At 37.1% G+C, this 26,074-nt stretch overlaps 1 protein-coding gene across 1 annotated transcript in view; it reads right to left on the bottom strand.

Annotated features, from left to right (window-relative positions):
* Nucleotides 1-386: 386 nt before the first annotated feature.
* The window catches only part of LOC306898023 (receptor tyrosine-protein kinase erbB-4-like), a gene marked incomplete at both ends in the record, with an annotated part of 102,100 nt that continues 76,412 nt past the window's right edge, over nt 387-26,074 (bottom strand). Inside the window, 20 exons of the mRNA XM_079463231.1 lie at nt 387-1,195; nt 1,632-1,935; nt 3,028-3,198; nt 3,304-3,401; nt 4,778-4,924; nt 5,038-5,113; nt 5,774-5,929; nt 15,170-15,355; nt 15,500-15,598; nt 15,689-15,811; nt 16,692-16,824; nt 17,584-17,628; nt 17,865-18,019; nt 18,735-18,828; nt 21,522-21,654; nt 22,663-22,862; nt 23,799-23,889; nt 24,444-24,517; nt 24,718-24,844; nt 24,924-25,037. Coding sequence (XP_079319357.1) covers nt 387-1,195; nt 1,632-1,935; nt 3,028-3,198; nt 3,304-3,401; nt 4,778-4,924; nt 5,038-5,113; nt 5,774-5,929; nt 15,170-15,355; nt 15,500-15,598; nt 15,689-15,811; nt 16,692-16,824; nt 17,584-17,628; nt 17,865-18,019; nt 18,735-18,828; nt 21,522-21,654; nt 22,663-22,862; nt 23,799-23,889; nt 24,444-24,517; nt 24,718-24,844; nt 24,924-25,037 — 3,335 coding nt within the window. The remainder of the gene's footprint in view (nt 1,196-1,631; nt 1,936-3,027; nt 3,199-3,303; nt 3,402-4,777; nt 4,925-5,037; nt 5,114-5,773; nt 5,930-15,169; nt 15,356-15,499; nt 15,599-15,688; nt 15,812-16,691; nt 16,825-17,583; nt 17,629-17,864; nt 18,020-18,734; nt 18,829-21,521; nt 21,655-22,662; nt 22,863-23,798; nt 23,890-24,443; nt 24,518-24,717; nt 24,845-24,923; nt 25,038-26,074) is intronic.

A 26,074-nucleotide genomic window follows, 5' to 3' on the forward strand; every position in this document is an offset into this window, starting at 1 on the left:
ATTTTGAGCGAGACACTTATTAAATACATGTTCCACACTTGATCAACCAAAGTGGTTACCGATGTTGAAACCACCATTTCTACAACTATCTACTGAATATACATTTTTGTATCATTTAAAAATTGACTTAATAGAGTTTAGGTTCTATATGACACTCGTATGTATATGAACCCTTTTTTGGGTTGCTGGCACAATCTTTTGGGATGAAGTAATGGACAGACCTGGATGGAGTTACCTTCCCCATTGGACACGTTACACATGTACGTTTTGTGCCTTCCTGTATATTATTTCACACCCTCTTTCGTTGACCGATGTAGGATCGAGGAAAGTCATTGAAGGTAAAGTGCTGGTACAAGAACCAGGCTCAGAGCAGAGAGAACCGGTCTTTAGACCACAGTATTCCTCTGCCGGTACGGAGGAGGAGGCAGGACCGGTCCTGGTTTCAGAGCCGACTCAGAAACGTTCTCCGTGTTTTCCGGCATGGACGACTGTATGCGTCCGTTCTGCTTGTACAGAAACTTGTTATTGCAGATCATTGTAGAGTCTTGCGAGTTCTGAGGGCTCATCTTGGGTGGAAGGCTGTGCTGCCAATATTCAGGATTGTCAAAGTTATTCCTGTACATCTTGTCTGATAGAATCATGCCGCCCGGTGGCAGGGGGTGACCTGGCAGGCCGGACGTGCCGACTTTACCTGCGACCGCAGACTTTGCCAAATCAAACTGTTGGGGAGTACGATTGGATTTGCTTACTACACAGATCTGGCCTGCAGGTGGCGGCTGAGCAGATTTGCAGGGGTGCTCATGGATGGCCTGAACCGATTTAGTATGTTGATCGCTCTGGCTCATTGGTACGGGGTGAATCAGTTGAACCGGCGGTATGGCGAAGTGAACGTGCGGTCCGTGGTTGTGATGATGGGGTCTACCTACTTGTGTGACGTGGGTAACCTGGCTGTTAGGATTGTGGGTTGCTGTTGTCACCTGCAGCGGGATGGAGACTCCGTTTTTCCGTAACATCTGCTGGGTTGTGTCACTGGTGTTGTTGAACGTGTTGAGGTAAAGAGGCTCGTTTATATACTCGTCTTCGCACTTGGATTTACCATCGGGGGTGGTGTGGTAAACCGGGTTGTCTATTGCGTGGAGGTCTTTATTTTTACGCCGGGAAACAAAAGGATTCTCCTCGACAGGATTCAGATGATCTATGGAGATGGAAGACAAACAACATAGTTTGCGTCCGAATTTTACAATGACACTCGAAGTTTTGTCGCCATCTCTGTTTGAAACATGAAAGAGCAGGTTACATTACTTTTCTTTATTTGAGTCAGTCAAAGTACCCTCAAGATGTTCCAAACCTGCATACATTTTGTTGTTCGGCTAAACACAATGATATGTAATTGGAATTATGTTCGTAAACAAACAGTTTTGGGGCACTGCTGACTACGATATCTGAAAAAAAGCCAACGGTGCCCCAGAACTTTCCTCAAAATAACTTCACAAAACAAACAAATTGAAGTCAAGTAAAAAATGACAGAATCTTCATTTTGGGTGAACTATTTTGGGGTAACAGAACAGCACAGCCCCCATTCACTTCTATTATAACCTATGCAAGTGAATGGGGGGCTATAGTATAACTACTATAAATGAAGCACATACTGATGGAGTCTTTCATAGGCGACATATAGCCATTCTCATCTGTGTCTCCTCTCTGTTCTCTTTCTTCCAGTAGCACAGTTGGATCCGCACTGTATCGCTGACCGCTGCTGTCCTCCACTGGGTGACCTGTGGTCTGTTTCTTCAAACTTCCGTTGCATTGCTGCAGACCTGCTGTCTGTATGCCAGCAGTGATGGAGGGGCTGCTGCCTGTGGCCAATGCCTCACGAGATCGAGTCTCGGACGCCTCCTCAGGACGCAACGTTCCATCATGATACCCAAACTGGTTCTGATCACAGGAGGAATGGACAAATTTTACATTTCAGATGAATCAGAAAAAGGATCAATAAGGTGCCATAATTGTAAAGTGTAATATAATTACATTAGAGTATATAGACTGGAACATTATGATGTAGATTCTCATCATAAAGATAACTATAATTATATCTAAATTAGCGTAAATGCTAGGGGTACCTCAATATACCGTGATATTGAAAACCCACAATATTTGTTTTATTTTAAACATGATAATATCATGAAGAATTCAGCACTTAAGAGACACAATGGTTACAAACTTTCTCTTTCCACCTCCACTACATGTATTTTGTAATTAAAGATGAATTTTACCAAAAGAAATAGCTATTGTGATAATATCATTGCCAACATAATATTTTGACCGCGATGACCATGTAGTGAAAACCTCAACGGATGATTCTAAGCTTTATAAACACGCAAGCACTTTATATTCGAATGGATTTTGATGAGCTCTTAATGTTTCACCAATCCTAAACTAAAATTGTTGACTGGACTGTTCCCTTCAATGTAAGGCCTTAAGTGTAGTCAAACATTTCTCTATATTCTAAAACTTGAATTAAAAAATCTATGTGCAAATGCTTGATGTTTAAAGATCCTCATAGTTTTGGAGCCGATATACTTATCATATATTTTTAGATCAACTACATTTCCAAGCTGTAGTTGGCCAGATCTTACCACTGTATGAGCCAGGACATGGATGCGTTTCTGACAGTTCTTTTTTTACTTTGGTGAAATTAAACGCTTGGCTATGAGCAGCGACTGCTTTCACGCGCTAATAATAAAAACAGCAGTTTAAGCACGGCTCCATATTTTCCTTCAATTCCATTCAATTGAACTGATTTCATCATCTACAGGTGACAAAACTTAAAGATATAAAGTAAATGTATACAAGATGCAATTGTTGATTGATCGTTGACCACCCGACCACAAGCTTTGTTTTGAATTGCTTTACATTTATTGGTGTGTATTTCAATTTAATATTTCACAGACTTAACTCAGAAACATATCTCAATTGCCTCAAACTGTTGAATTGATTTAAAGCTTGCAGTTTTTGTGACACACTTACTTGATTCGAGTCGACGTGTGGGCCGGATATGTGGGAAGTGGGATGGGAATTGAAGGTCTGAGGAACCAAGTACTCATCGGCGTCCATCAGGTCATCCAGTTCCTCCTCATCCAGAAGACTCTGGAAGAACTTACTGTGGTTGGGACTGGGCAGCTTCATGCGATCGTCTCCCTGAGAAAAACTTGACAGTTAATCTCTATTAATGGTTATTCTCTGTGATTCAGGTACTCTTGAATGAAAACTTTGGAAATGAAGTTGAATATGAGAGATCTGCACCTGTATGACCAGGTATCTCTGAGGGTCTCGTGCCATTCGGCTGAACTCTGCGGCGAGTTCTTTGAATCGAGGACGACTGTCGGCATCGATCATCCAACCTGGAGATGAAGACGGACAAATGCTGACGGATTAATGCTTCTATTAATGCAATGCGTTTATAAAAGTCCTCCGTTTGTTGAAATGCTCATATATTTCTTTCTCTTTCTTCACATCTAATGTGGAGGCTTATAGAGATTTGTCCCAGTGTTCGTTTTACTTTAACATCCTGTTCAACTCTCATCCAATATGCATATGTTTATAAACCGCTTTCACAGATCTAATTTCTTCATTTGATTTAATTTCTGCTCAAATCTGACAGATTAGACACGACTAGCAATATAAACTAATCACATATATGAATGTAACTCTCTCTAAGGTGCTGTAATTGATATACAGAATCTAATGAGAAACAGCAGCTTCCAGTCGAATGTAATTACAACAGAATCTCTTTCACACGCATTTATTATTGACTGTGGCAAATCCCATTGAGCAGGACTGTACAAAGAGCTGAAACACACGGAGAGCACCACAGTTTCTTTCCTTATGAGGATTTAAAACTACCTACAAGCTTTCTATTGAGCAATTACATCATGTGCAATGCACATTTACAATGAGGCATTCAGCAGACAATCACTTTTATCCAAAGCAACTTATATTAGGAAACAATAACGCGATTTATCATAAACACTATGCACAACATATTTACTGTATATTTACTCTATAAAACAACTTTTCACATAATTGTTGAATGTATTACATAACAAAATCAGTTGTATCCCTGCACTGCAGTTCATATATCTAAAAATGATTAAAGAAGCAATATGGAGATGTTAGCGGCATCTAGTGGTGAAGTTGCAAATTGCAACCAACAGCTCACCCCTCCCTTTCAAAAGCACTACGGCAACTGACACGGGACAAACATGTAAGCACGCTATCGCATCTTTGCCGAAGACGATTTAATTTGTAGAGGCGTTTGTCTATTTAGGGCTACTGTAGAAACAACTTTGTGAATATCATGCAAGGGGACCCTTACGTATGGAGTGTTTTTATATAGAAAAAGCTCATTCTATGGATATATAAAATCATATCGCCTCATCATGTAAGGTCTTTCTACACCTCTGAAGACATTGTTATGAATGTTATATTGCATTTCTGTCAATGGATCATCCAAAAAATGACACAATGGGCCTTTAAGTCAATATACATTCATACAAGACACATCAAATTTTGTAAAGTGCTTGTGCAGACATAAATTTTGTCTGTTGTCTAAATATATTTATTGGTGGCCGCGTCTTTTAATATAGATTTGTATGTATTTGATTGAATTTTTCATGTCTTACTGTGTGCTCTGGAAGCTTACATAACTAAAATAAATTGTATTTGGCAAGCAGAGAAAACCTAAAGTTGATCTTGATATTGTGTCTCAGGGTCTCACATTTCACCATCACCATGTAGACGTCTATGGTGCAGATGGGCGGTTGGGGCAGCCGCTCGCCTTTCTCCAGGATGTCTGGAATCTCACGGGTGGGAATCCCATCGTAGGGTTTACCTCCAAACGTCATCAACTCCCAAATAGTCACTCCTGGAAAAACAAATAAAAAATGCTGAAAATCTTTAACTTATGTATTGCTTATGCCATTATTGTTTATTATTATTTTTTAGTTTATTATTATAGATTTATTGTGAACAACTCACCGTAGCTCCAGACATCACTCTGGTGTGTAAACTTTCTGTAGTGAATGCACTCCAACGCCATCCACTTGATGGGCATCTATAGCAAAAAATGTAAAACAACATCTTTTTTTTTCATTTATCTTAAAGGGATAGTTTAAATTCCGTCACGAATTACTCAATCTCAGATTGTTCTAAATCTGTTTAAATTTCTTTATTCTGTTGAGCACAAAGAATGATATTTGGAAGAATGTTAGCAACTATGATTTGACAGATTTTACAGTCAAAGGTGCCCCCGAACTGTTTGTTTTCATAAATTCTTTAAAATATTTTCTTTTTTGTTCAAGAGAAGAAACTAAAAGTATAAAAACTTCTTTCTAATATGGTGGTCAATGGTGCCCCAGAAATCTCAGCTGCTTACATTTTTCCAAATATCAAACAAAGAAATGTATACAGTTTGGGGAGTAATACATGACAGTAGTTTCAATTTTGGGTGAACTAACCCTTTAAATAATCCCCAAAAAACTAACCTTAAAAGATCCCAACATTTGATTGACTTTCCTTACTTTGTAGAACACAAAAGATGTCATTTTGAAGAACATTGGTAAGCACTCATTGATCTACATTGTATGAACACAAAACCACATTTCTCAAAACATCTTCATTTGTGTTCCACAGATATACATGTTTTGAATACTAAAAGGTTGAATAAATGATGACAACATTTTCTTTTTGAGTGAACTATCCCTTTAACACTAACCTTGCCTCCATCTGCTTTGTATTCCTTTTCATCTGTATCCAGCAGTCGGGCGAGGCCAAAGTCGGTGATCTTAATGTGGTTTGGAGATTTCACTAGTACGTTGCGTGCCGCCAGGTCTCTGTGCACCAGACGCCTCTCCTCCAGGTACATCATACCCTGCCAAACCACACTTTTAACCATTATTATTTCAACCAACAGAGAACAAGTTTCCAGTTGAGAAACAACATAATTAAAGCAGAGTATTCAGAAATCACATTGAAGCTACATTCACCTGCACCTGCCCTCACATCTCGCTCATCTCATGTGGACCGGCATTATATGAATACATCAAGGACTTCAAATGTGATCCTGTCAAAACACATACTCTTCCTAAAGATAGACTGTAAATCGGGGGGACATCTAATCAAAAATTGATAGCGTCTCCTTATTTCGATTTATCCACGTCCACTCGTTTTATTTCATTGGGTCACTACGTATTAATACTGATCTTCAGATCTTTAGACGTTTGCCTGTGATTTATGGCTCCATGTTAATATTCAATTAAAATGCAACATCCTGGCCTTTGGTAGGAGAGAGGAGAACAGAGGTGGGCTGCAGGGGGCTGGTAAATCTTTGCATACGCTTGAAGAAAATCACTGAGTTTGAATGATTGTGGTGCATGGGGGTCACGACGGCCCTACAGGATCTTTCTGGACAGCACTGGGGTGGAATCTCGACCAAAAAGTGCATTTTGTTCATGTTTATCAGCAGACCACCAAAAAGATAGCCTCAAAGCTAAGACTCACAAGGCATTCAAAGAGTAAATCATTTGTGATTTTTAAGGTCCTACTTTGGTGTATGGAGTGACAACAAGTTTACACACATACACAGTGTAAAATCACTTGAGATTTCTAATAAAAGGCAGTTATTATTACATCATATCTGGACTGACTCTCAAATGATTCGTTCGGCGATTCATCGGTCTAATCCCCTACTTTCTGTCAACCCTTCTCTGATCTGATTGGTCAGATGGTCTAGTAGCTGTGATTGGTCTACCGTCTGCAGTGTCGCAAATTGAACGTAGGCGGGCATTACACGGTGCAAACCGAAATTAGAACGACAGACGACTCGTTCGCATGATTCAGAGTCGACTCCTTTTTTCCCAAGCCAATAACTTTGCTATTCGTTCACTTTCGGCTTTACAACTTGGCAGACTGCTTACAATCACACAGGAACATTACACACTGCATGAAATGTGATTTTAAGGACATTGTAATATTTACTCTTTAAAACATACATTTTTATCAGTATGTGCATTCTAAGGGAACATAATCTGTGACCTTTGCACTTCCCCCTGATGCAAATTCTCGTTTTGATGACATTCTGATATCTCCCGTTCATAGCTTGTCTTTTTCATGCACTGTCTCCGGTGACTTGTAGAAGCGGCACAAATGTCTTCAAGCGAGACCACAAGATTAAGTGAATTTGCATCAGCGCTATAGGGTAACATTCGTGTGGATACCAGTGTCAGGGAACCTCCAGCATGCCTGGGAATGCTGTGGTGAAAACTTAACAGGGCCCACAACATGAATAAGTCTCAAGTGAATAGTTAAGAGCCATGAGTCATTATCTTTACAAACATCAAAGTTTAGTTTTTATGTTTTACTTACTATGGCTAAAACAAACATTCAATTGTTTTGGATGTTATCATTTCAACGATCACAATAACTTTACTTTAAAAAGCCCTAAATTAAGAATAAAAACTTAACATAAAAGTTTTTATTCTTAGCTGTGGTCAGCTGTGGCCTAATGGTTAGAGCGTTGGGCTTGTTATCAGAAGGTTGCTGGTTCTAATCTCAGTGCCAGCAGGTCATGACTGAAGGGCCCTTGAGCAAGGCACCTTACCCCTGATTGCTCTGCAGTAATGTGCCACTGTATAAAACTACTTGTAAGTCGCTTTGGATAAAAGCGTCTGCCAAATGAATAAATGTAAATGTAAATGTAAAACCTTTTCGTCTTGTCTTTATTATTGTGTTTTAGAGAATCTTAAGACAGAATCTGAAACTCACACAAAAGTTTAGCAGAATGGTCGATTAATCGTTCCAATATTCGCTAAATTATTTGCTAATCAAAAATAGAAACAATGAAAAAATTTGTTCTGCAACTAAGAGTCTGAAATGATGAATCTAAAACTCACACAATAGTTTAGCGGAATAATTGTATTAATTGTCAGAATAGTCGATTAAGTAATTTAAAATATTCAAAAGTTCAGCTGAATGGCTGAATAATAATTGCATTAATCGTCAAAATAGTTTACCATTTAATAAATAAATAAATAGTTTACCATTAAATAAATAAATAAATAGTTTACCAATAAATAAATAAATAGTTTACCATTAAATAAATAAATAAATTACCATTTAAAATATATGCAAGATTATTCCAGTATCAAAAAAAAATCATTAATTATCCTTAATCATTAATATCCTAACGACGTATCAATAAGTGAATAAAACCACAAGTTTTGGGCTGAGAAAAAGAATAAAGAACAAGGAGCATTTGAGAAAATGAAGCATTCAAGCTGTCCCCTACAATGTTATCTGTGGAGGTAAACTTGTTTTATTGTTTGATAAGCTTTCCTGTATCTCAGTGGTAAGAAGATTGTGTTAACAACGCAAGGTTGTGTGTTGGATCCCAGGGGATTGCAGATACATATGTAAAATGTTTAGGATAATGCAATGTAAGTCACTTTGGATAAAAGCATCTGCCAAATGCCTAAATGTAATGTTTTAAAACAGAGCTAAAATGTTTCCTGTTTTGATAGCTTCATTTGCATTATCATTGTAAACGGGCAACACTTACAACCCATATTGACTGGAATAACATAGATTTAAAAACACAAATGTGTTTTTAGCGCCCTTGTCCATTTCAGCTGAACCTTTATGAAAACCTAGATTCACATGAACTGTGTCCAAAAAATAACATTCTCCCAAGATGCAATTCAATTAGATTTTTCACTCCGAGATCAAGAAAACAACACATCTACAGGAATTAGCATTCAAACAGCAAGCTTTGCTGCTCCCGGCTTTTAATGTTTCCTTCCACACAGAAGCTCTCTATTTCTCCAAAGAGCCGGACTAGCCAGTGAAAAGCAGCTCTTTGTGCGCTTGACTCGACTGAAGTCAAGATTAAAGCAACAGCAAAACCCAGTCAAAAGCTAGTGTTACGGGCTCTGAGCGGGTCCGAGTGTTGGCGTCAAGAGCATGCGAGCAGCATCCCTAACCTTTGTTCCCTCGCTTTATGTCTGCGTTATTTAAGGTTAAAGTTTCTCTGGAGGAGAAGAGAGCGGGCAGCTACAGCGCCCTGTTGCAACACCTTCTAACCCCTGGCATGGGAAACAACAAATATAACATGCACACGACCATCAGGGCCCAATTAAAACTGGGAGGAGGAAGATGAATCTTGAGGAGAGTTTGACTAAAAGAATGACTTAAACAAATAGATAGAATGAGGGATGCATATGGGGTGAAGAAGGGCAAGACTGTTAGGGGAGAAAATGGTGAATGTGTGGGGAGGTTGTTGAACTTTGAACTCTTTGAGCTTAAGATGGGTTATTTCGTCACCAGCGCTATGTCATGAATAATATAGTATTATACTGTTTTAACTTTGAATATGCAGTGTGTATTTGTATGTAGTATACAACGAAATATATGCACATTTTCTACATGCTAAAAAAGATTTCTGTCCTCATTTATCGCACGTTTTTCAAAGCCTGTCTACGACTCTCTCTTCTGTGGAACACAAAAGAACACATTTTGAGAAATGTCTCAGGGGTATTGTGTTCATACAATGAAAGCAAATGGGGGCCAATGTTGTTTGGTCACCAACGTTCTTCAAAATTATTTTGTGTTCTGCAGAAGAAATGAAGTCATAAAGGTTTGGAATGACATAACTAAGGAAAGCATTTGGTTCTTTGCGCAAACTATCCCTTTAAATGAATGTCTGGATTGCATACTATAGCGGTCTGTATCACACAATGCAATGCATTAGCGTTTCATACTGCGGAAAACACAAGGCACCATCATTTTTCAATGCCTGTTGACATGTGCATGTGTGCAGATAACAGCGTGCACTACATCAAAAAAAGAAAATAACATTTTATCTAGGCTGTATGGCTGTTATATAATGTTTTAATACACTTAGCTTGCGGCCCGCAAGAAAGATTGTCTTGCACTCTTGCTGTTTAGGCTTGCTTCTTTTGTTGCAGAAACGGAGGCGTAGCTTGTGGCATTTACGAATCAACGGTATCTCTCTCGGAACCATGACAGAAACGTGGGCTATTGAAGGGGACACTTTGCTGACTAATGCACGAAACAAACTGCATTTAGGTTTTAGGCAATATATAGTAGCAGAACATTAGTACAGAACATCAGGGCAACACATTTGTTCTTCTGTATTTGCAAAAATGAAAGGGCAACAAAAAGGCTTTGAAAGCATTTTAGTTAGTTCAATCTGAATTGAATTATTCATCAGTCTTGCATGAGGGATTCATGTTTACAAACTCTCTAGATTGCAAATATACATGATCGGGTGTGTTGTCAAAACAGGACTGTTAATCTGACATGTGGGCATCACCAGACAACACAGTGAGACAATCTGCAGACAAGTGTTGTCATGCATTAAGAACAAACACCCAATTTTTGTTTTGGAAATGTTAAAGTTGCTTTTTATGTATGTTCGGGTCCTTTAAGTTGCGTGCACAACTTTAAAACTAGCTTGCAAAACTAAATCCATAAACATAATTCATTATTTATGAAAACGCGAAACTGAACTTGCCACTGTGGGTTTCTTAAATTATTTTGTGTCGATATTTAAAAAAAATTGATCAAACCTATAAGATGTTCTAAGCATTAGAGGCATTTTCAGTTTGGTTTTAGTACGGTTTTTACATTCATTGTGTGTTTTTTATTATTGAGCAGCAATGAGATGCAAAGATCTGAAGATAACCATTTCATACAAAACGGAACGTTCTCTCTGCACCCTGTGAAATGTCACCGTTCAAAATTGACATGAGTAAATGGCTCACATATACAAACAGAAGAAAGATTTAGAAACAATAAAGACAGAAAGAAAGCATTAAAGCATGTAAGAAAGAAAGAAAGAAAGAAAGACGGATGGCGTATGCACACTTGGCTGAATCCCAGCATATCCTGTGGGACTGAACTAAAATATCTGCACCAAAATATTAGTATTATTTCAGAATTGAATGAAGATGTCACCCTATGCCCACATCTTCAAACGCAAACATTACTAAATCATTTACAAGCACAGGGCCCGTTCAGCTGCTGGATGCCTGTATTAACCCAGTTCGCTCTCGTCTCTGATCAGGACACCTCAGGCTCTCCAAATGAATGATCCAATCAGACTTTTCAATCCCCAAATCCAAAATCCATCCATCGATAATCTCAGCAGATACCGGCGGTAATTAAAGAGTTTTTGGATCTCCCTACACTTTTCAAAGCGATCAGAAATGCTGAAAGTGCTTATTCGGCTAGGATGAGATATGAGTTTTGTGAAGTGATGTAAACTGTTCTTAGAAAATAATGCACACCTTTCAAAACCATACTACAGTTACAACCTTGTTTTGATGTTTGCTGTCAATATTTTTAAGATTAATTGTCCTGGAATGCGCTAATCTCTAATAGAACGCTAATTGATTAGGACTCATTTCTTACGGGTCTCATTTCTAGCCATTGCTTGAGCCTGTAATCGGAGAGCGAGCGAGATGAAGACAGACAGCACAGCGCTCATGCTTATGCGTTTGCTTCATTTAGACAGAATTATATATATTTTTTTATTATTTTGCCTTGTTGTGCAAGCACTGTCGAGCTTGTGCAGAGGCTGCAGCTTTTTCCAGAGGGGAACTTGAATCCCCTTGTTAGGCCTGGTTTCCCTCAGAGTTTTGGGTTCCTCGCCACCGTTTGCATACTGTTTTGCATACTGTTTTGAATTTTATAGTTTTATTTAATTAACACTGCATATAGGAATTTGGAAATCTGATATTTGACCTGTGTTTTGACTCGCATAACCTTATATGTTTTGCTTATAGTCAATGTTTTCTTGCCATTAGCATTCATTTGCCGTTTCATTTTTCGTCTGGAAAGTCCAGCACAACGCTGCCACCTGGTGTTGTTGTTTACATTTTTAAGTTATTGTTATTACGGAGTTATTTCTTTTCGGACAATGGAAATTATGACTGGAATTAATTTTGTTTGTTGTTAGATCTTTATTCAGTAGTGGACAGTAGACTACAGTATAGCCTTATTCACTTAAACTTGGCGCAGCGATATCGAACTGTAATTCGGTCGAAAGATGTGGAAGTACTTTATAGATGTGCGTTTGACTGAAAGATAATGCACACCCGTTGAACGTTCGTCAGCCAATCAGAATGAAGCATTCCACACCCCGTGGTATAAAATATAGTAAACAATCCAATAGTTATAGATTTGATCAAGATGCCGCAGTTCTATTAAAAGGAACGGGGAGAAAGTGCTTTTAACGTTAACTTTGCTATTACAAAACAATAGCTACAAACCAGATTACAGATGGAACAGTTTGCTGTCTTACGCTCACGGAGAGCAATAAGATACACTGAGAACAACATTAACTTGCTCACACTGCCAAGATACCGAAGTCTTGAACTACTCCGAAGAGCTTTGTAAAGTCCTTCTAGGATCTCGGATGTCCAAATTCACTGTTTTTCAGGAAATGGAAAGAAGACTGTGCTTTTCAAATGATCAGTTATGTCCGTCCTGATATATTATTTAAAATATTAGGTATTGAAGGTAAAGTGTGACTAACAATTTCAATATAACCCCACACAATAAATCTTTGCTAAAACGTGCACATGCAGAATGATCATCTATCTGTACGTGCAATGATAAAAGTAGTTCTTTCTAATATATTCCTGATTCTGTCACTTCTGTTCGCTGCCAGAGAAATGCTGGAGATGATTAAAATGGCACATATCATCTGATGAAACACATCGCATTTGATGCCAACTTAGCCTATAAATACATGATTTTAACCAACGGGAGAGAGAAAATAAGGGTGTGTGATGTCAGAAAACGAATCGTAACCATCTTTTACCCATAATGCACAGGCTGAACGTCTAGTCTCATATTTACATTTAAGCATTTGGCAAATGCTTTATATGTCAATTGATTTAAAGAGCATTCAAGATTTTATCAGTATGTTTGCTTCTGATTCAAACCCATGATCTTTGCGCTGCATGTGCAAATGTGTTACAATGCTAATTCGTGCTTCACTACTATATGTCATAAAACAAACTATAATCTAGACAAACCAAAAGATGCAAAACAACATTTTGTCAGAAGAACAGATGACCACGTAAAGCGAATCAAGCCGAAGTGAGGAGATACTGAAAAAGCAGCTTTTGAATTCAAATATCAGTGGTGATCCGAAAACATTGCAGGTGCCAGAATCTTTCTCCTCTCTCCCTGGCATCTAACTCTCACCGCACCCCAGCTGTCATGTTCCAGGTCTGGACGTGAGAAGGAAACAGGTCCAGAAATTCACTGGCAATAGAAAAAGTCTATAGTTTCTGCTAAAGCACAGCAGGAGGAGACCATATGCAGGATCTGTACTATTGGAGCAGAAGATCTGAAAGGAACTGGCGAGACTCGCAGGTCGCCGGGGTGAACGCTGCGGGATTATCTAATGGACGAATGAAGGGATTAATATCCTGAAGGCCACAGCAGGTGAGAAATCAAACGCAGCTTCCACCTTAAACTTGCGAGCTTCACTTTGAGATTTCACGCTGGTTAACAATATCTTCTGTAGATCAGTGATTCAGCTTCTTGTTTGAGAGGTTTATCTGTCCTACACAGATGATGAAATGTTGGGATAGTTTAATCTGCTCGGTGTGAGAAGTTAAGGTGATATTCAACCCAAAAATGAAAATTCGGTCATCATTTCCTCAACTTCGAGTTGTTCCAAATCATTGTAAAACGTCTTTGTCGTGTTGAACACAGAGAAATATATTTGGAAGAATGCTTGTTACCAAACAGATCTCACAGATTGACTACTATAGTAAGTGCCCCAGAACTGTTTGCTGTCCTACATTCTTCAAAATATCTTTCTCTGTGTTCTACAGAACAAAGACATTTATACAGATTTGAAACAACTCGAAGGGGAGGAAATGAAGACAGTTTTGGGTGATAATTTATCTAAATCTTAGTTCAAGTTATCTAAATAAAAATTGGGGCAACATCTGGGTGGTAAATATATCCACACTGGAAACCTTGAAAATGTATTTAGGAATTTAAATTTTTTTTATATATCACCACGAAAAATTTATAACAAATTATTATTTAATATATTTAATTAAGTACTTTTATAAATTTGATAAATATATTTAATTAGTTATATACATATTTATATATGAATATAAATACATTAAGTGCAACTATTTAATCTGAGATCTCAACACAATATACATAAAGAATATATAAATATTTATTAAATACAAATAATTGTATTAATATATTTAATTATTATTAATAAATATTAATTGATCTATACAGATACATATCATTTCATTTTGAAAAATATAAATATACATAATTACAAATATTTATATATTTTTAAATATAAAAAGAGGTTAAGATTCCAAAATGTTAAGGCTCAAAAAAGCATATACAACCATGTTTAAATACCCCAAATTATTCAAGTTGGCTAATAAATGTCTTCTGAAGCAAACCTACAGGTATGTAAGGAAGTGATTGATATTTTTGGTTTATTTAGCAAAACTGAAACCAAAACAAGAAGTAAATTCAAAGATGATGAAATGTAAAACCTCACTGGTCCTTGTCTATGTCTTGAAGAAAAATTATAGGAAAAAATAGTGACTGTAAGAACTTAAGAGGTTTGAAGTTGTTGCCACATCTACATTCAATGATTTGGTTTCAGTTTAGAAAGGTGTCATTTGGATTACTTCTATTTTGGACCGTCAACATTTTAAGACGTATAAACAGTATGTATATCCTTTTTTTGCGTCCAGAGACTAAGACCTGTACACCTTTGATGACATGAGGTTGAGTAAATTGCAAGAGAATTAAACATTTTGTGTAAACCATTCCTAAAAAAACTGTAAGGCACAGGTTGGATTGATTGCCGCTTGAGACCTTCTCTTTTTTAAGTTCTTTAAAGAACGTCCTTCTATGTGATCTGGAACCCTACTGAGTTGTGGGTTCATCAGCCTGCAGGTTTGTGCGTCCAGACACGGGTCTGATGAAAATCAGGTGTAGTATATCAGGCACCCTGAGACCAAGAGCAGGTCCAGTGTCTACTTCAAAGTGCAGCATCAAAGACACGCATGTTCCAAATGACTCTTACCTTGGCGATCTGCACGCACCAGTTGAGCAGCAGCTGTGAGCCGATGTTCTCCTGGTGCTCGTGTACGTAGTCCAGCAGACAGCCGTGGGGCATGAGCTGAGTGACCAGCTGAATGGTGGGACTCAAACAGACACCCAACAGACGTGCCAGATGGGGATGCTCGATGCTGGCCATGATCAGCGCCTCCTACAGGACAAAGATAGACATTTCTAGAAAGGTCTAGTACACCACCACAAATATCCTAAAAACATTTGCAGGACGAAAAACACGGATTTACATTCCATGCCTTGGTCTTTAGGTGCCTGTTTATTAAATGCGATAATTACTCACGTCCATAAACTCCACATTAGCTTTCGGGCCCGTGGTTTCATTGAGTATCTTAATGGCCACTGGTATCTTCACAGTTTCTCCTTCTGGAACCCAGATTCCCTTGGAAAGACATCAGAAGACATCAGTACCCAAATGCAAATCTAAAACATCAATAAATAAACGTAACACGTAATAAAGCATGACTGTTACCTTGTAGACCGTGCCGAAGGCTCCAGTTCCCAGAATCTTGACCCTCTTGAGCTCCATTTCCTTCAGTATACGAAGTTGAGCCTGGTTGGGTGCTGCACCGCTGGGAGTCAATGGCTCCACCAACTGTTGAAAAGTACAGAACCAAATTCAGTTCATTTCATAATTTCTCGACCCTTTGCCCTCAAATGGGCATATTCAGGTGTCAGTCCTCACACAAACCATCTCATCCTGTATTCACCACAAAGTACTTCTCTTAACCTCCACGACTCTTCGTGGCTTCATGGCTACTGAATACAAACACTGCTGCACGTATGATATAGTCCTCCAAGTTCAGCTTTCCTGACACACTTCCATACAGGTGGCACATTTTTAAGCGTGTTGGCTGCTCAACAATTCACGTCTACTGTCTCTGCAGCATTTCACCCGTTTATCACCCTCTCTTAAATACTGATAAAGAAATGCATCTTGTAACACCATATTTTATAATTATTATTATTTCTATTATTATTATGAAATTGGTTGTGATATATATATATATATATATATATATATATATATATATTATTTGTATCATTCTCCACACTGTTATCTTTCATTGCATTTTATTTCTTTTACCAGAAAATAATTCTGTTCGATTTTTCTGCAATAATCCAAAATCTTCTAACAGAGTAAATCAATTTGTCGGCTTGACATTCCCTTTCTTTCCTCACACAACATAGCCCTGCAGTTTCCCAATATTGACCTAAACTTTATATAAAATGCTCACATACACACAGTAGAACATTTTCAAGTAGTTGCATACATTTCCTTTTAAGTGTCTATAAATGTTATGTATTATTCTATTTGAAGTGAAAGAGGCACTTTTAACTTTTAAATGGAAACCGAGACTCGCTGTAGACGTCATAAATGTGACAACACACCAACTTCAGTTTTCAGGCTTCATAAAAAAGTGTTTATAAAAGTATGCAACATGAAGGTTTGAAATCCACTGTGAGATTTTTACCTCTGTTTCTAGAAAACGTCGCAAGGCGCGTTTCTTCTTGATGCTTTTGCGACGGAAACAAATGGCAAAACCCAGCGCCACGATTACTGCAACGAACATCCCTCCAATCACACCAGCCGCTATCAGAGGAGTCCTGAAGAAACACATGCACATCACGTTACACTAAAACAGATACAATGTTTCATTTTTACAAAAAGATTTTGTAATTGCCATATGTTTTGATTGAAAAATATAATGTTTCCTTTTATGAAGGAAACATGTCTTCGTAGAACTTCATTATATAGACATAACTTTAACTCGGTATAAATGTATTTAATAAAACTACAATTTGCATTTGGGCATAAAACTTGTACTGTTTTTCCCTTACAAACATCTGTTACTTTTACTTTAGAGGACTGAACTTACTTTGCCAAAATATGCATGCGTTCCAAACCATAACACTTAGTTATCGCAATTTAAAACCTACTCAATGATAAAAATAACTTCACTAGTTTTTCAAGATAAGAAAATATCCTCAACTTGAAAACAAACTGCGTTGGACAGTAAAAACTGGTTGGATGAAATACGCTTTGATGTGTTCAGTTTTGCTTGTGTTCAGTTCATTAATTCTTAGCTATCAGAAATTAACATATGCAATGAAACAAGACTAATTTATATTAAAATTAAAACCAGTGTCTTGATCAAATCTCAATATTTAAAACAAGTTTAGCATAGTTTACTAAGATTTAAACTTTGAAAATGCTTCTGTTAATTAAAATCAAATAAAACATTGACCAAATAATTATATATTATATTTTATAACAACATAAAAAATAAATGATAAAATGAAAAAGCATATATATATATATATATATATGTGTGCCAAGATGAAATAACACAAAATGTTTCTTACCTGTCTGCCATCCCGATGCAATCTTGGATCCGGGGTCCAGTACACCTTCAACACAGATAAATGTAAAGTAAAATGAAGTAAAACAATCCAGAAAACAATATTTACTGTCATGATTATCAAGATAAAGCTTAAGCCCTCTGGTGAAGTAAATAACTTCTAACGACCAAGCTGTTGCCATGTGCATGATCTGCCTCAGATCTGAGAGAGATGACACTGCAGGAGCATGGAACTAAACTTATATTTGTTACCCATTGGGCAGTTACACACAAGCACACTCCTACCCCTGAGTGCAGTTGGGGTGGCATGGGTGACACTCATTGTTGGTCTCAGCATATTTGAAGATGAAGCTGTTTGCTCCCTGAAGACCGTCGGGGCATTTCTCCACACAGTTGGGCCCGTCTTTCAGATGCAAACACTTTGCACAGTGGTCTGGACCCTATATCATGAAAAGAAAGGATCAAATAACAAATTGAAAAAGTAATATATACACATGATATATATTAAAAGTCAAGTGGCCTACGATTTCTTTTAATAGGATTAACTGCTATAGCATCAAAACTTTGTCTTCTACAGTATCAAGCGATCACCTCCAAAATACATAATATACGGTAATACATATTTACAGACTATTATTTTACCTAAACACATACCTATGTATACAGTATGGACAAATATCAACAACTATTATTAACAGATACAATTGTAGTTAATGTTGACTTCATTTCGTGCACAGCTTTTGTTTAGCTATGCTGTTTTTGTAAATCATTGAATCATTTAAAATAATATAAATATTCTTTGATATGCTGCGGTTTAATAATTTTGCACTTAAATGTTTAGTGTGTTTGGATTTCGTACCACACTCCGATTCGTACCACTGTTTAATATGACATGAGTGGGCATTATAAGCAAATATTGTACCCCTCGGACATCACTTTTTGCAAAGCACTTTGGGAATTGACATGGACAGACAGGTTAAATCCTTTCCTGATTTAAAACCACCGGATGTGAATTCTTCAGCAAATCTACTTTACAAAAAAAGTCCTATACCGTCCAACATCATCCCTTGTTAAAAGTGTCTTTCATTGGCTGGATCAGCTGGTAGGTGGGGCTTAACAGGATGGAAGTATATTTAAAAACTTTGGTTGACTTACTGGGCCACGACAGGTGAGAATATTTTCCTTGGACTTCTCACACTGGCCATCACACTCCACACACACAGAACCGTTGGCAAACTCTCGAACATCTCTAAAAGGAAAAGTTCTTTGTTAGCTTGATACACAGAGGACAAAGATTTAATCATAAAAACAGAATTATAATAGTATTTTACAGTATTACTTAAACATTATAAAACTTTCTCATATTGTAGGTTAGTAATCCTTTAGTACTTATTTGCACATGCAAATCAATCCGACACGTTCATCCAAAGCAGGTGATGCGTTCTGTCAACGCCAACACATACAGCAGCTTCTGTTTTGTCTCCAAGTCTTCTTGAACTGCGGCCAACTGAACCACAGACACGGTTTTCACACATTGCAGAGAACTTGGCTAATACGCCAGTCGCCAGAATAAGATCCATGAAGAAATAATGGCATTTTAATTGGAAAAATCTTTCTCCGCACTGGTCTGAGAGGAAAGAACAAACTGTCCTCTTTTTTTATTCCGTCTGAGCAGATGGTGGTTTAGATTGCGGAAGACACGGATGAGGAGCTGCCCCGCACAACCATCAAAACAAGCCCTGCCTTCATTCCCATCAGCCCGTGTTTCAGAGCGAGATTCGCACAGAAAAGATGATGTCTAGTAAATAACAGAGTTGGGATCAAAGGCCCGCTTAGATCTTCAAAAATCAGAAATCGGGCATAAGTGCTCCTGTGAAAAGGAGCGCAGCCTGAAGTTTCTCATGATGAAGATGAATTGAAGGTGAGGAATGTGGTTGTGACATCGTTACCATAGCAACATGCAAAGCATTTACACCACTCATGTGAAAGACTTGGATTTATAGCGTACAGTTCGCTTAATATTCATCGATAACTTTTTTTAGACCCTTTAAACTTTTTCAAAAAATTGGCCGCATATTTAACTTGTAAAATTAAATGAGTTTCAAAATTATATCACAACAGTTTTTACCTCCCACTGCATGTCACTATGCAAAAAATGTGAAATTGCTGGACTACATGAACAAAATACATGAACTCATATATTTGATCAGAAAGAACAGAATTAAACAGTAAAATCAGTCAAGACATTTTAAGAAAATTTTGTTATTTAGGCCCCATTTCAATGGACACTATATAAACATTCATTTGCAAAAAAAGATATTTCAATTATTTCAGTTGTACATTCCAATTTTTATCAATCAAACTGCAGTCAGGTTGTTTTGATTAAATAATATAAACTAAAAAAACACAACGAAAAGATAATACAATAAACTCATGATTTATGTATAAAAACGGAGGTTTGGCAAATAAACTCTTCTTTTGTTTGTTTCATCATCCGACAACCACCATCCGAGGCCTAAGACGACACCCACTGGGGTGTGTTTTTAATCACCGCCACAATACCCGTCGTGCTGCACATGTCCTGAAAAGTGAAGCTAAAGATATTGGATCAATCCCTGGTGGCTGGCTGAAGTGTAGGTCATAACTCCCCCATCCCTATGTAAACAAACAGGACATACGACAAACTAAAACATCCAATTACACTTCAAATACATTTTTGTCAAAGATCTTTCTAGTCAAAGGTTTTTCTAGCAAGTTTGGTTTAGATTGTTAATTTAGATGGATGGATGGATGGATGATTTCATTTATCTACAATGGAAGTAAATCTTTTTTTAAGGTCTTTGCTCAATGCCAAAACAACAACTTGCATTCCATAAATCTAAGTCATACAATAAAAAAATTCAAATTAATAACAGACTTTTAATCCATTTCGGATTCGGAATGAAAATATATGCAGCTGGTCTCTTCTCAGTGAGCGGGAACTGAGATTTTGGTCACGGCCCCATTGATAGACTCAACACAATAGCAAGTGATTTAAATCCCGTTTGATTGACTGTAATGAGAGCCTTGTTCGCCTCTCTAAGATCGAGACACTCCCCCACAGCTGATCATTGTTTGGAACTAAATTACATTTTTTCCCCATTGGGAATCTTATTCAGATGCCGGTCAGAGCTGGGAGTTTCCTTTGTTTAATGACCACACCAGAATAGCAGAGCCAACCAAAACCCTCTTTTCTCTGAAGGTCCCAATAGACAAGAATGTTAATTTGTTGTCAGATGAGAGTTTCCTTTTTGTCACATACAGACGGCAATGAGTTTACTTAAAATAGTCCAAAGAACAATTAGTTGGATTTTGGCCAGTGCAGCACAGTCGGCCGGTCACAGCGAAACTTTTCGATGAAACCCATCCCTTTCATTCCCTTTTATATCCCAGAGGAAGATATTTTTCCACGATTGTGTTTACAAAGAGTATAGAGATAACTGCACTCTAAATGATAGATAGTCTTGATAAAAATCCTGCAGGAGCTGCGAGAATACCCAACAGTTTACAGAACTTTAGAAACGCTCTAAAAACCGTGGTCATCCGCCCTACATGAAATACAGACATTGGAATTTTGAGGAAGTGCTTTTTCAACATCAAAAATACGTTTAACATTAACTATGTCAGCATTCCAAACCAACAAGAGATAACGTCGTGTTTATGCTAAGCTAGCGTACATTTAAAAAGCAAGCCAATTGTATTTTGTACAGAACAGCTGACTAAGAGCGCTTTTCCACCATCCCGCCGAACCGTTGAAAGCACAGTCTGAAACGGTTACGGACGTGTTTTTAGTTGAAAACGGTCTCGTGTAAACGGCCCTTAATTTTTCACAGGCAGAGTCACATAAACATACTGAACATTGTCTCCGGTTTGATGTCCGTTTGCCATCTTTCTCTTACTCACCCATCATATAGATTACAGGATTTTACACATGTCTTCCCTCGGCTGAAGTATTTACATGACAGACACTGGTCTGCACCTGGACCCCAGCAGCCTTCTTCTGAACACAGCGGGTCACACATCATCTTCTGCTTGACTGAGAGAAACACAATATGTTTTATTTATTTAGTCATTTTCTAGTTTGAAGTAGTTTTCAAGGCCGCTTAGATTGTTTACAGCTTTAAATGAGTCTATTCAAATATCCTGTATACTATTAATACCAATGCTTTCATTGCATCTGTGATTTCCAAACAAAACTCATGTACTGGTCGACCGGACGTCCATTCCAGTCAACAGCAGCTAATGGAATATTGTGGCAGTCAGTTTTGCGCCGCCGGACAATCCAGGAGCATCAATCTGCCGCGATCATCAGTGTGGAAAAGAGGCCAATGAACGAGTCGGCTAACAGCCCCATTGATCCCACACACCACAGACTTATTACCTCTCTAATTACATCAAGCACAGGCTGGCAGTGCGGCACTATGGGACGTGTCACACTCTCTGAGTGTCTGAACATCTTCATTAGACACTCACCAACACGTCTGCACTCACGACCACTCGCTTTCTTCAACCGGGAACAGTCGATTTGTTCATAGTCCAGTATATTGTCTTGTACAAAAATGCTTTTATGTTCAATGCATGTCCTAAAGGTTGAATATATTGAAATTCAAGAACTGGCTGACATATTAGACTGGTATATTTTCAGAGCTCTGTGATGATCATACAGAATAATTAAACATACGCTTATTTTATTTAAGATTAGTTAAAGATGTATATACGTTTTTTTTTACTTTTACTTTTATTCTTATTTTTATACTTTATTTCTTTAAATTATTATTCTTTATAGTGTTTTACATATAATTATTTATATTATTTTTTAAATGGTAATACGTTTTTTTATTGTGACATTGTCACAGACTAATTCAACTCTCAATCGACAGAATTATGCAAAAGAAAAATATATACAGTACATATATACATATATAGAGATATATATATTTAAATGATATAATGTTTATCTTTATTGTTTTATTTTAATTATTGTTTGATATTTTCACAGGCTGATTCATCTCTCATTGGACAGAATTTTGTAGAAGATACTCACTGCACTCTCTGGGGTCTCTGTTGTTTTTGATCAGGACTCGCTGGGTGCCGGTGCGGAACAGGCCGGTCCAGTTTACCGTGTTGTAGAAGCACAGCTGACTGTTGTTGGTGATGTAAACGTTTCCAGCGCTGATTTCTTTCAAAGACTGAAACTGCAGTGAAGAGATCCAGCGCTGTTTCAGGACCAGTAGAGAAATACCACTGAGAAAACACATTAAAGAAATCTGTGTTCAAATCATTCATTTGGTAAAAAGTCCTTTCATATTTGGCCGACGGAACGACAGTACCTTTGTACACGTACATTTTATGGGACTTATGAATCAAACTCGTATCTCTACAAGTTAACTACATCTATTACATGACAAATGCAATCCATATTCAATTATGATCGTTCACAAATTGCTTGGCAGTTCGCAAACCCACTAGATGCTTCAAAATTTCATTCACTTTAATATTTTCTAACTTTCTTAATGTCATTAATATATAATGACTGTTAACCCAAAACTATCTAAAACTCTTCTCTTTGAAGAAAATCTATGTAAATTATCTGTGTACACAAAATTAATATGAGATTAAAAGGATGTTATATACAGTAGCTTCTTTACACCACTAGACCCCTTGTATTTCAAGTACTTCAAAATCGTTCCCTAGAGAAACTGCTGACGGTCCTAAATATCTTGTAGAAACTTATACGGCACATTTTGTAACAACCCAAAATCGCGGGCTAAAGTGCTTTTCTCAGTTACAATCCTTAGTTACAACAGCTCTTTAGTTTTCAAAAAAATTAAAATAGCTTACAAACATGACGGCAAAGTCATTAAAAAGGATACTTACAGCGATTAGGATGTATTATCATATATATTATATATTATCAACATCAAATCGCTTCATACTACGTGATGTTTGTATCAACCAAAACAAATAAACTTTTCAAAAGCCGTTCCTGCAACTCAGCGAGTATAGAAAAGTTTGCCATGGGTTTAATTTCCCGGACACACATGCTGCTACATTTGGATTTTAAAACCTTAAAACATCAGGGAGAATCATTGAACATAAAAAAATTATGCAAACAAGATCAATATTTAATATGCTTGTGAATCACACTACCGTGTTATAGAAGGTCAAACCTGTTTTTACCTGTAAAGAGTTCTTCCTCCTATGGTGACAAGGTTGGAAAAGACACCGAGGTCGGTCATGTTCTCTGGCCAAGACTGGATGTTCAAGTAACCTTTGAAAGGAATTAAGAAAACGTGACAAAATCTCACAAAATGATTTGTGCATGTTAGTGTAAAAAACTATGATGAACGTCTGTAGCTACTGATGGTTAATCGAAGAAATGCAGTTTCTGTAGAAATGCAATATCTTATAAAAAACTGCTTCAATAACTTGGGCTCACGGCAACATTCTTGGTTCTTTCTTATTGCGTATTTTCCGTTTGGCCACATTAACAACAATATCTGCTCCATCCCTGCGCTAGACTTTAACGTAATAAAAGTCTTGTCACATGACTAAACGCTCATTCGTTTCTAACCTAGACACACACAAATCAATATTGACAGACACAAAAACAGAATGGAAATTCAATTCAATTCCATTTTATTTATACAGCGCTTTTCACAATATGCATTGTTTGCAGCTTTACAGGAGCATATAAGAAAACGGAAAGGTAAAGCACAGTGCACGGTGTTTATAGAACAGGCAAGATCATTCTAGTAAATCATATCTAAAAAATATGAAGAAAAATAAGGATCTTTTGTGTATCTGCATGTGGCCGCATCTTACCTGTGATCTCTCTGACTGTGCGAAACACATTTAGCTTCTCAGGGTCCAGAGCTCCAATGCCATGATACATGTCTCTGTTATACCAAACAAAGCAGAAACCAACAGTTAATGAATTGCGTGATGTGAATTTACAATTCAAAACCGAACCCCTTACAAAAAACTGCCTCTCCGAGCGGGATTGATATGCACATACAGCATCTTCTCATAGCAAAAAGAGGTTCAAAGAGAAACTAAAAAGTCATTCAGGGCCTGACAGACTTTAAACACTTCTCACCCTTTGATGCCTGTGATGAGGAAGATGAGGTTGCCGTTGATCTTGGTGCAGTTGACAAACATCTCAATGTTGCTGGAATCCACAGTTTGAGCCATTTGAAGACTGCCGGTCCCTATCCCATCACACACTGAACACAAACATACATGTTGTAAAATACCATTAGAGGTTATATGCTCGTCCTGAAATTCAAAAGCCTTGTATTTTACTTTTTGGACAGATGTCTGTGCACGGGATGCACATCTTGATGTGATTCTCCTCGACTTCCATCTTGTTGCTCGGACAGGCGCGAACGCACGAGCTGTGATCCACCACAAAGTTATCTGTGACATAAAAAAACAAAAGTTTTCTTGAGAAAGTTATTTGGATCAAATCAAATGTCACCCAATCTGCATTTACAACATAAATGTTTTTTTTATTAGTACTTTACAATGTTAAAGGTCATTTTATTCCATTTTTAAAGTAAAATTGCCCACAACAAGTTGTTTGACATTGTGTGTAGTTTTCGAAATGTTTCAGACACATTCGTTTGTGTAACTTCAATTGTGGGTCATGTGGCACGCTGTTCATGTGATTTCAACATGGCTGATTCATTAGGCTTGTTCGACTGGATGAGGCGCTGCAAGATCCGACAGGCGACGACATCAAAGTACCACGAAAGCGATTCGAAAGAAAACATTTTATGGTTTTTCAAATCACTCTTTCGGCACTTTGATGTCGTCGCCTGCCGGATCATGCGGCGCTGCATCAAGTCGAACAAGCCGACTCATATTAATAAATTAAAAATATTCTAAACGACCTTATATTATAATACACCTTCTTGGTTTTTAATTCCATATTTATTTAATTAAAAAATAAGAATTTAAATATATTAAACTACAATTAAATTATTTTTATTTCATTAATAATGTTTACATTATAATAACATCCAGATTAGTATTTCATATTTACTTGACAAAAGAATAATAAAAGAATATTTTATTAAAGTACAATTTATTTTATTATTTTTTTGGTATCACTTTACATTAAGGCACCCTTTATGAAGCATTTATAAATGTGTTCATTAATGATTAATAAATCATTTACAAATACATTATAAGCAGTTATAACTGCATAAATAAAAAGGGAATCTAACTAAATACCTTCCAAATAGTGAGCCATTTTAACTCATGTTATAAATGCTAAATAAATCTATTTATTTATTTTTATTTGACTCGAAAGCAGATTCATTATTGTCTTATAGTTATAAGTTATAACTGCTTTATAATGCATTTGTAAATGACTTAATAATCATTAATGAACACATTTATAAATGCTTCATAAAGGATACCTTAATGTAAAGTATTACCATTTTTTAAAT

This window comes from Barbatula barbatula (assembly GCF_947034865.1).
Source record: "Barbatula barbatula genome assembly, chromosome: 8".
Lineage (NCBI taxonomy): Eukaryota > Metazoa > Chordata > Actinopteri > Cypriniformes > Nemacheilidae > Barbatula > Barbatula barbatula.